Here is a 12,446-nt window from a genome sequence, read left to right as displayed (position 1 = left end):
GTTAATATGCTACCAATAAGTTATATTTGAAACCAAGTAGTTATATTTTCAGTTTAAAAACTTACTTTTTAAACAATGAAAAAATGAATGGTCAAATAAATGATGAATTTTCAAAAAAAAAAAAAAAAAACAACTTTTAATAATGTAGTTAAACTTTCAACAAAGGAGTTGATTTTTCCAATATAAAAAGATGAATTTCCAAAGAAAAATATAATAGTAGATAAAATAAAGATTTTAATTAAAAATAAAAAGCTGTTGGATTTAACCAACGAAGACAAATACAATTTTTTGACAAAAACTCGATTAAAAATAATTGATTTTCTACAAAAAAAAAGACAAATTATAAAAAAAAAAACATAAACTTTTAACCAAATCGTCGAATTTTCAACCGAGAAGATTATTTTGATATGAAAAAAAATTAATGAAACAATTTATATAAATTTTCAACGAAATACTTTCAACTTTTAAATAAAAAAGATAAGTTCTTAACCAAAAATTGAGAATATGAATCTTCAATAAAAATGTTAATTTATAGCCAATATGTTAAATTTTATTAAAAGTACTTATATTTTAAATTTAAAAACTGACTTTTTAACAACAAAAAATTCATTCATAAGTAAAATTATGAATCCTCAACCAAAAAAATTAACTTTTAAAAATTAATTGAACTTTCAATCAAGGAGTTTAATTTTTAATCTAAAAAGATGAATTTCGAACAAAAATGTAATAGTTCATATTAAAAAAAAGGGTTTAATTAAAAATAAAAGTTTTCAAACAAAGAAAAAACCTTGCTCTGTAACAAAAAATTGATTTTCTATAAATAAGGCGAATCTACAAAAAAAAGTACATACATTTTCAACCCAAAATACGAATTTTCAAGAAAAAAAGTTGAGTTTTATTATCAAAAAGGTGAAATTTAAACTAAAAATTTAATTTATAATCCAATGAGATCAATTTTTAGCCAGGCACTAGCAAAAAAATACAAAATTATTCATTTCTATCAATTAAAAAATTCATAAAGATAATTGAATTTTCAAGCAAAAAAAAATGAATTTTCAACAAAAATTTAAATTTTTAATTAGGAAGTAATACTTTTTAACAAAATTGTTGAGTTTTCAAACAAAAGAATTCAATTTCTAACTGTAAATTTTATAGTAGACTTTTCAACCGAAAAGAATGAACTTTCACCCAAAAAATAGTTTTATTTTGTTGTTAGGGTATTTGTCTTTTTAAATCGAAAATTCAACCATTTCGTTGAAAATCCGTATATTTTGTTAAAAATCGATTTTTTTTCTATAAAATTGTGTTTTTTCGAATTTAATCTTGTTGTTTAAAAATTCTTATTTTCAGTTAAAAATTCAAGTATTACAGTTAAATATTTATCATTTCAGTTGAAAAATAATCTTTTAGGTTGGAAACAAAATCACTTAGTTGAAAGTTAAACTCTTTTGTTAGAAAATAATTTGTTTTGAAGGTCCATCGTTTTAAATAAAAATTCATTTATTTGGTTGAAATATAAGCTATTTGATTAAAAAATTGGTTTTTTCTTTGGACGGAAAGGTATTTTTTTTACCTAAAACTGAACTATTTTGTTGAAAATTTGTTTGTTTTTTGGTTAAAAACTATTTTGTTCTTTAAACTGAAAATGTAACTATTATTCCAGTCGAATATTCTATAATTCTAGATAAAAATTCATCTCCTTTGTTGAACATTTATTTGTTGACTAAATATTTTATTATTCAATTTTTCATTAAAAATCGATCTTTTTTAAATGAAAATTCAGCATTCTGCTTAAAAATTCAACTATTTCAGTTAAAGATTTACAATTTTATTTGAAAATTCATCACTTTCTTTGAAAATATAATAATTTTTTTTTAAGTTAGTTTTTTTTAATGAAAATTAGTTGTTTTTTTGGTTGGAAACAAAATCATCTGGTTGAAAGGTGAACTCTTTTGTTAAAAATTAATTTTTTTGTTAAAGAATGATCATTTTAATTAAAAATTTATTTTGTTCGTTGAAAAATGAGCTATTTGATTAAAAAATTTGTTTTTTCTTTGGATGGAAAGGAATTTTTTTGCCTAAAACTGAACTATTATCTTGAAAATTTGTTTCTTTTTTTGGTTAAAAATTATTTTGTTTTTTAAACTGAAAATGTAACTATTATTCCAGTCAAATATTCTTTAGTTTTAGGTAAAAATTCATTTCCTTAGTTGAATATTTATTTTTTGACTAAATATTTTATTATTCTATTTTTTGTTGAAAGATGAAATCTTTAAATTGAAAATTCAGCTTTCTGCTTAAAAATTCAACTACTCCAGTTAAATATTTATAATTTTATTTGAAAATTCATCACTTTCTTTGAAATATCCTTTTTTTTTTTTTTGGTTGAAAGTTAGTTTTGTTTGGTGGAAAGTATTTTTTTATACTGAAAATTGAACTTGTTCCAATTAAATGTGTTATATTTTTAGTTGAAAATTCTTCTATTTGGTTGAATATTAATTTTTTAAACTTAAAATAATTTTTAAATTTTGATTGAAAGTTAATTTTTTAGTAAATATTATTTTGTTGAAAATTTAACTATTTCTGTTGAAGATTCATTGTTTAAGTTGAAAATTTTGAGAAATTGACCTATTTTCTTGAAAATCTGTTTTTTTTTGTTTGTTTAAAATTTGTTTTTTTTTTTCAATTAAATGTACAACTATTGCATTTTTGGTTGGAAATCGATCATTTTTGGTGTAAAATTGAAGTATTTGTTTTAAAATTAATTTATTTTGCAATTTCCACCCATTTTAAATTTAAATTTCTTTTCAGGATTTCATTGACATAATCTTGTCAAAAACTCAAAGAAAAACACCGACAGTAATTCACAAGAATTACAAGATCTCCCGTATTCGTGCCTTTTACACGAGAAAAGTAAAATTCACACAACAAAACTTTCACGATCGACTATCTCAAATTATTCAAGAGTTCCCAAAGCTCGATGATGTTCATCCTTTTTATGCTGATTTGATGAACGTTTTGTACGATAAGGATCATTACAAATTAGCTCTTGGTCAAATTAACACTGCGAGACATCTAATCGACAAGTAAGTTTTTTTCTACAACTTTTGCTTACCCTTTTGTTATAAAAACATCTTTTTAGGTTCAAAATTTATAATTTTGCCTGAAAATGTAACAATTTGTTTGAAATTACAATTTTTGTTATTAAAAATTTATATTTTATGGTTGAAAAATCGACTGTTTTAGGTAAAAAATTCAATTTTTTGCTATAGCTTTTTTGGTAGAAAATTAATGTTCTTGGTTGACAATTCAACTATTTGGTTTAAAAATGTATACATATTTTTAAATATCTTTTCTCGGCTCAAAACTTTTTTTTTCGCTTGAAATTTAACTATCTTATTGAACATTAACTTTTGGTTGAAAATTCAACAGTTTGTTAGAAAATTCAATTGTTGTTTAGAAGATTCTTTATTTTTTTAAAATTAAAAATCAAATTTTTTTAAAGAAAATTTCAATATTCCATTTCTGTTTGAAAATGTGTATTTTTAGTTAAAAAATGTAACTGGTTGAAAATTTATGTAAATTATTGAAAATTCTTCTTTTTCGTTGAAAATTCAATTTTTGTGTAGATTTTTTTTTAATTGAAAATTTATTTATTTTTTTTCAAATGAAAATTTAAATATTTCATTTTTGTTTAAAAATAGATCTTTTTAATTAAAAATTGAACTATTTGCTTGAAAATTTATGTATTTTATTGATGATTCGTATTTTTTGGTAGAAAAGTAATCATCTTGGTTGAAAATTCAACTGATTTTTCGTTGACAATTTATTTTTTTATGTTAGAAATATTTTTGAGAATGTGCCTATTTTTATTTTTAAATTGCAATATAAAATTGAATAACAATAATTCTTTATTTGTATAAGTAGCTTTATATTACTCTATTTAAATATTCTATTTATAGTTGAAATTTCATCATTTTTAGTTGAAAATTCAAGTATTTTGGTGAAAATTCTTATATTTTGTTAAAGATTCGTTTTTTTGTGTGTAGAAATTTCGTCAGCTTGGCTCAAAATTAATCTTTTTGGATGAAAATTCAACTGTTTGCAATTTTTTCTCTCTCGGCAGAAAACTTTTTCTTAGTTGAACATTCAGCTCATGTTAAGAATTGATTTTTTTTTAAATTAAAAACTTAATTAATTGGCTAAAAGTTAAACTATTTTGATAAAAATTAATTTTGTTTTTTAAAGATTTATTATAATTTTAATTCAAAATTCATCTCAGTGGTTGGAATATGGGCTATTTTTTTAAATTAGTTTTTTCTTTGGTTGAAAATAAATTTGTTTAAATGAAATTTTAATCATACCAGTTGAAACTTGCATTATTTTGTCGAAAAATGGTTTTTTTTTTGGTTGAAAATGATTTTTCTTTTGTTTAAACTGAAGATGTAATTATTCCAGTTGAATATTTCATAATTTTAGTTACAAATGTATATCTTTGTTTAAACATTAAGTTTTTAAACTAAAAATTTAACTTAAGGATTAAACTATTTTATTCAAAATTCTCATTTTTTTAATGAATTCAACTGTTGTTTTTGATACAAAATTAATTTTTGTCATTAAAATATTAACTGTTACATTTGGTTTTTTTACCGAAAATTAATTTTCCTGGTCGACAATTCATTGAGAAAACAAAGAAAAAATGAGAAGTTTCTGGTTTGATTGAAAATGCAAGTACTTCGTTAAAACTTCAATCAATTTCTTTAAAATTTGTTTTTTGCAGAAAATAATCTCCTCTGTCGAAGATTCATATTTTGGGTTCAATTTACTGTTACATTTCTTGAGAATTCTTCTCTTGTGGTTAAAAATTCAAATACTGGTTTAAAAGTTATTTTATTGAATATTAATCTTTTTTGAATGAATTTAATTGTTTTTGATTCGAAATAAACTTTTTAAAATTAAAATATCCACTATTACGTTTTTTTAAAATGATTTTTTTAATTTTCGTTGAAAAGTAAACTACTCGGTTAAAATTTCAACTACTTTGTTCAAATTTAATTTTGTTAGCATAAGATTAATCTTCTTGATTGATAATTCAACTATTTGGCTGAAAATTCGTCTTTTTTATGAATTTAATTTTTTTTTAAATTTAATATTAAATATTTTCCATACTTATTTGTTTATTTATATAACCTTAAAACTAAATAAATAAATAAACTATAAAATAAATAATTATTCGAATTTTACATTAGCAATGATTTTTTGCCTCGCAACGAAAACTAAATGTGCCAGCTAATTCAAATAATTAATTTTGATAAATGATAGGAAGATTTAGAGTGGCTGTTGTACCGGAAAATCGAAAAATGACCGGAAATTTTATGAGACCGGGAAAATCCGGAAAATGACCGTAAATTTATTTTTCAAGTGGGAATTTTACAGATTTAAATAAAAAAACATCCGTCCAACTTTGATTTCAAAAATGTTCCATTTTAGATTTTTAAGTGTACATTTAAATTGAAAGAGTTCTAAAATGCGGTTTTAAAGATTTAAAAAATAAATAATAATTGATTGTACGATTTGGCATCAGTTCACAAATTTAGAATTTCTAGATTTTAACGTTAAAAATTAAACGGTTTCAATTGTAAAGTCGTGAAAAATTTTGTTCAACTTTCATTTCAACTGTTTTTTAAATAATTTGTTAAATTGTTATTTTTATAAATGATTTCGATTTTAAAGTTCAAGATCGATTTTAACAGTTTTTTAAATAATTAAAGTGCAGTTTTGAAGATATAAAAAATTAAAAGCATTTGAAGCTGAAAACTTTTGATAAAAATCAGTTTTATTTTATCAACTGTAAATATAAATAAGTAAATTATTTTTAAAATAATTTATTTCCAGATTGTAACTGTTTCAATCCAAAAGTCTTGATAAGATTTGAAATCAATATATCATTTATTCCGATAATTTTAGTTTAAAATAAAAATTTTTATGATTCATCAATGATATATTTTTTATTCAGAGTTTCAGGTCTTCCTTTATATTATTTTTTCATATTAAATTTAATAAATAAATCTATTAATATATTATCTCTATTAATTTTTTCAGCTATTAAAAACTGTAAAAGTGCGTTTTACTATTTTCAACTTAAAAATAAATCCATAATAATATAGTCATAATTAAAGGTATTTATTAAATTGAAATTATTATGAGTCTAAATTATTTATTTTTTGTCCCATTTAATTAAAAATTTTTTAATGTAAAAAAAGAATAAGTATTTAATATTTAGCATTATTTCACTGTTGAGTAATTTTAAGAGATATGTAGAAGATTTTAAAAGATTCAAAATTAATTAAAAACTTGAAATTATTCCAAGTAATTTAAACGAAGTGTGTTAACATTTTTTCCAGAACTTCTAAATATATTTTTAAATTATTCGAAATTGTCCTACAATTTTTGAAAATCCTGCAAATTAAAAAAAAAAATCTTTAAAACTTCCATGTTCTTTGATAATTTGTGTAATCTCTTAAAATCTTCTTAAACTTTCTGTTGTAATAATTTTTCAAAGTGAAAAATCATTTTCAATTTTCCTAAGAATCTTAAGAAAAATTTTTATTCTTTAGAAGTCTTTCACAATTCATGAAAAAATTCTAATTTTTTTGTTTGAAATTTGCAAAAATAGACATTTTATTTTAAATTCGGCTGTAAGTATTTCAAATTATTTCAAGTTCTAAATTTAATTCGAATCTTTTTAAAACTTCTAAATATCTCTTAAAATTACTCTAATATTTTTAGAAATAAAAAGTGTTGTATTGTTATTTATAAATTCAAATTTCATTTTATTTTTTAATTTGGAGGATTTTTTGAAATTTATAGAAAGAATTCAATTCGTTTTGAAATATATTTAAAAATTCCGAAAAAAATTCTAAAATTATTTTGAATTTGGAAAAATTTAAAACCAGTTCTAGATTTCCCAAGATTTTCAAATAAAATTTTTAAGCTGTTAACGTGGATTTATGTTTTTGGAACTTAATCTGAATCTTTGAACTTTATAATTGATCAAAGTTCTAAATTTGACAGTTTATTTGCATTTCATTTAGCATTGTTTATTTAAAAAGTGTTACTACCTTCCATTTGGTACGTGTAAATTTTTTAGCATTTGAATACACAATTTTTGAATGGAAAAACTTTTAAACTTCAATTTTAAAAGTTTGAAATTGAAGGGTTCCACTTTGAATGCTTTAATTTGTTGTTAATTTCTTATTGCTTTATATGGAAAAATGTTTAGAATATAGTTTCATTTTTTAGATTTCATTGGCCGTGAAAAATATTTGTGAATCGTGAAAAAACCGATAAAATTTTATTTCAAAAAATTTTATTTGTAAGTCAAATTGGTTGTACAGATTTAGAGCAAAAAATGTAGAATCTTTTTGAGAATTCTAACAAGCTTCAAAAGAATAATAACATTTCTTAAGATTACTACAAAAATTGAAAATGATTTTTTATTTTTAAAAATTATTTAAAATTCGAATAATTGAAAAATATTTTTTATAATTGGAGCTGAAATTTATCCAGAATAATAATTATTTTTACTTGGGACCCGGGAATTTCCAAATTTTACCGAGTTCTGAGTTTGTACTGAAAATTTTCGAAAAGGAAAAATTTCTTAATTGGAACAGGGCATTTTTTAATAGATTGAATTATCATTCTAAATTGAAGCGGGATATTTTCAACAACAAAAAATTAAAATTATGAATTGGAACAGCGAATTTTACAAAAAATTCTAATTTTTAGTTGAAACGGAAAATTTTCGAAAACTTAAAAAATTTCGGATTAGAACATGGAATTTTCAATTTTAAATCAATTCTCAGTTGGAACTGGAATTAATCTAGGAGAATAACAATTCTGAATGGAAAATTAAATTGTTTAAACAAAATTATAATTTTTAATTGAAACGAGGTGTTTTCGAAATAATTGAAATGATGAATTAGAACAGGTAATTTTACAAAAAATTATCATTCTTACAATTAGTTGAAATGGAGAATTTTCTAAAAGAATTTAAATTCCGAATTTAAATACGGAATTTTCAACCAATTTTGAGCTGGATTTAGAATTTAAAATTGCTTAAAATGGTATAATTTTGAACAATTTTAAATTCATTGATTGATTCTTCAATTTAGATCAATGGAAATGTTAACGTCGATTTCTATTTTTAGATTGGAACCATTTTTAGATTTAGTTTTCGATTTTTTAAATTTCATTGATCGTGAAAAACGTTTGCGAACCGGGAAAATTTTTCTTTGATAGAAACGGCCACCCTGAAGATTCTAAAATTTCACGACTCTTGCAAATCTTTTGAATTTATTTAAAAATTTATTTTTGAATTTAATAATTTTCAAATCTATTTAAACGTTGACAGTGTTGCAAAAGATTATGTTCGTCTTTTGAAATACGGAGACTCCTTGTACCGCTGCAAACAATTGAAAAAAGCAGCATTGGGTCGAATGGCAACAATAATGAAAAAGCAGGCGAGCAATTTAACGTATCTTGAGCAAGTTCGACAACATTTGGCTCGATTGCCAAGCATAGATCCTTACACACGTACGATAATCATCTGTGGTTTTCCAAATGTCGGAAAGAGCTCTTTCATAAATAAGGTATGCCATGCCAACCTGAATTACTCAAAAAAAAACAAAAAAACAAAAAAAAACTATTGATTACTGAATTGTTAATTTAAAAAATGGCAGATAACTCGAGCTGACGTTGAAGTGCAACCCTATGCTTTCACAACAAAATCGCTCTACGTGGGACACACGGACTACAAATATCTCCGCTGGCAAGTTGTGGACACTCCTGGAATTTTGGATCATCCTCTGGAGGAAAGGAATGTCATCGAGATGCAGGCAGTCACTGCTCTTGCCCATTTGCGAGCTGCAGTTCTCTACTTTTTCGACATCTCGGAACAATGCGGACACTCGCTGGATGAACAGGTAATTAGAAATTACCATATTATTATTCTTCCATTTAAAACTAATTATAGATTTTGCCAGATTTCGAACAAAATATTTAGAAGGATTTTAAGAATTTTGAAAGGCTTCAGAAGGATAAAAACCATTTATTAAGAAAATTAAAAAGGATTTTTTATTTTGGTATTTTATATAAGAGAATATTTAAAAAGATGTAGAAAAAATTTTTTATTTGACAGGACTTTAAGAAAAATTTTAAGAAAAATTCGTATCATTTTAAAAGATGTTTGGAAATTTTAAAGAAATAAATTAAGATTCGAAAAAATGTAAAACAACATTTGTTTCAAGATTTTAAAATGAAATTTTGAATCATTTTAAGGATTTTTAAAATATTTAAAATAAAAGCAATGTAGCCTTCAATTTAAGAAGCTTAAAATTATATGATTTTTAATTTATAAAAGTTTAAAATTCTTAGGTTCAAATGCATTTAATTTAAAATTGTTCAGTTGAAAAGTGTTAGTATCTTCCATTTTATACGTCTAACTTATTGAGCGTTTGAATTAAAAAACTTTTAAGCTTTAATTTTAAAAGTTTAAAATTCAAAACAGTATTACTTTGAGTATTTTAATTTGCTGTTCACTTTTTATAAATCATGATTCAACTATTTAAAGAAAAAGAATCGTTTTTTTGTTCTTGTCGGAAATTAGTTTTTTAACTATAAATTTCACTATTTAATTTTTGGTTAAACAATTTTCCTTTTTAGTTAAAAATTCAATTTTTTTAATAAAAATGGATCTTTTTCGTTAAAAAATTTGTTGAATAAATTTGAATTTTTATCTTATGCAATCATGATATCATTCAGGTTACAATGCGTAATTTGAAAATCTTTCAGTTACAACTTTTCCATTTTGAATTTTAATTTTTAAGTGTACATTTTTTATGTAAAGTATTGTAAAATGCATTTTAAATTACTTCAAAAATTAAAAGTTAGTATTCCTTAAAATCGACAATTTTGAGGGGAAAGAAATTTTAGCTGATCAAATGTGAATATAAATTATAATAATTTTCAAAATTAAACTATACGTTACGGATTGAAAAGTGAAAAATGACAGGGTGGCCGCTGGACCGGGAAATTATAGTGATTTTTTTTTTTACCGGTAATTTCACAAGTTTGTAGAAGAAAAATCTATCCACGTTTAATTTCAACAGTTTTAAAATAATTAGTTGAATTTTTATGTTTTTCAATTATGTTATTATTTAGCTCACAATACGTAATTCAAAATTTGTTTACTTTAAAAATTTTCTATTTAAAATTTTTATTTTTAAGCTTACATTTTCAATTTAACATTTTCCATTGTTATTTATACATCTAAATTGTAAATAAATTTTCTAAAATTTGCAGGATTTTCTAAAAATTGTAGAAAAAATTCAATTCATTTTGATAGATAATTAGAATTTCTGAAAAAATTTCCAAAATAATTTTTAATTTAAAACCAATTTAAAACAACTTCTAGATTTTTCAAGATTTTCAAATAACAATTTATTTAAAAAGAAAATAATGGAATTTCTAATTTAAGAAATGTTCAGTTAAAATTTTTTTAATTTTTCAACATTTGATGTTTCTAGCTTAAAATTCTTTAAAATTATATAATTTTGAAAATTTTAAAGCTCATTTATTGATTTTTGAATTTAGAGCATTGGAAATGATAACGTGGGTTTATATATTTTTTTATATTGAAAAATGTTATTACCTTTAATTTTATACGCGTAAATTATTGAGCAGCTCAGTTTTTATTACCTCAAGTGGGAATTTTTTTAACTTTAGTGTTTCATTTTTTAAATTTCATTGACCCTTAAAAATTTTTGCTAACCGGGAAATGACCGGGAATTTATTTCGCTGATTAAAACGGCCACCCTGAATAATTGATTTTATAAGACGATTCGGGATCAGTTCAAATTTTAAGAATTTCCAGATTTTAATGTTAAAAATTAAACTCTTTCAGTTGGAAAGTGTGAGTATTTAAACAAATTTAAACGCTCGATTTAAACATTATAAACTATTTTCAATTTTAAACTAACTTCAAAGTAATATATTCATAATTTGAAGGTTTTTATCAAATTTATAATATTGTTTTAGTCTAAAATTCGAAAATTGGACATTTTTTGTTCATGTGAAAACAGTATTTATAAATAAAAATGTCAAAATTAAACGTAAAAATAAAATTTGAACGTTACACTTTTAATTTTTCAATTTGAAAATAATTTAATTTACAAGTAAAGTAGTTAAATTTTGTTTTATAATAAATATTGCGCACCTATACTTCCTGAAGAAAAATTCGAGAAACTTAAAGAGATATTTGGATGGTTTAAAAAGATTCAAAATCAATTAAAAATTTGAACAATGCGTCTACTTATCCCAAAAAATTACGCCTATTCGTAACGAAATTTTAGTGAAAATACACTCTCTAATTTAAAACAAAATATACATTTTTCCATATTTCGAACAAAAAATTTAGAAGCTGGAATATTTTAAGGAAATGTTTTTTATTTTGCAGAGTGAAAAACAAATTCGAAAGAATTCGAATACTTTTAAAAGACGTTTGAAGATTTTAAAATAAAATTTTGAACATTTTTAAGAATTTTGAAACTTTAAAATGAAAATAATTTTAATTTATAACAAAGTTATAAAGTTTATAACAAAAATTTAATCCTAAAATTTTTCAATATTTCTAGTTTAAAATTATTTAGAATTATTTGCAGCTCAGTTTATATTACTCCATATGGAGAAAATTTTAACTTTCAAGTTCGAATTTTTTAATTTTATTGACCGTGAAAAATTATTGCAAACCGGGAAATGACTGTGAATTTTTTTGTGATTAAAACGCCCCCCCCCCTGAAATTAATCTTCCTGGTAAAAACTTCATCTTATTGGTTTAAAATTCAACTGTTTCGCCAAAAAGAAATGTGTTTTGGTTAAAGATTAAACTATTTTGTTAAAGAAGCGTCTTTTTTGTTTGAGTTCAACTTTTTTTATATAAATTAAAATCCTTTTTGGTTGACATGTAAACTGTTACATTTTTCGTTGTCATTTTTTGTTTATGTTTGTTAGAGTTCAGCTGTTTCTAATTTAAAATTACATTCTTTACGGTTAAAATATCAACTATTAAATTTGTTGTTAAAAATTCATTTAAAAAACAATTTGGATTTAAATTTACCTTTTTAAATTAGAAATTCATTTATTTCCTTGAAAATTCGCGTATTTTGTTTAAAAAAAAACGATTTTTTAAAAATAGAAAATCGATTTTTATGGTAGAAAAATGATTTTTTCCCTTAAAAGTTAATCTCCTTGTTTAATTAATCATCCTTTTCTTAAAAATTCAAGTATTCCGGTTAAATATTAATGATATTAGATGAAAATTCATCTTTTAGGTTTGAAATAAATTTAATTGGTTGAAAAATAAATTCTTTTGTTAAAATTTGAACTAT

General features: G+C 22.2%; 1 protein-coding gene across 1 annotated transcript in view; it reads left to right on the top strand.

The window, feature by feature from the left end:
• The window catches only part of LOC117174867 (nucleolar GTP-binding protein 1), a 33,212-nt gene that overhangs the window by 1,272 nt on the left and 19,494 nt on the right, over window positions 1-12,446 (top strand). Inside the window, exons 2-4 of the mRNA XM_033364271.1 lie at window positions 2,812-3,086; window positions 8,414-8,651; window positions 8,742-8,984. Of these exons, the coding sequence (XP_033220162.1) occupies window positions 2,812-3,086; window positions 8,414-8,651; window positions 8,742-8,984 (756 nt within the window). The remainder of the gene's footprint in view (window positions 1-2,811; window positions 3,087-8,413; window positions 8,652-8,741; window positions 8,985-12,446) is intronic.

The sequence above is a fragment of the Belonocnema kinseyi genome, chromosome 6 (assembly GCF_010883055.1).
Source record: "Belonocnema kinseyi isolate 2016_QV_RU_SX_M_011 chromosome 6, B_treatae_v1, whole genome shotgun sequence".
Taxonomy (NCBI): Eukaryota; Metazoa; Arthropoda; class Insecta; order Hymenoptera; family Cynipidae; genus Belonocnema; species Belonocnema kinseyi.
The sequence above is the reverse complement of the archived record's forward strand: the minus strand, read 5'-3'. Positions and strand labels throughout refer to the sequence as shown.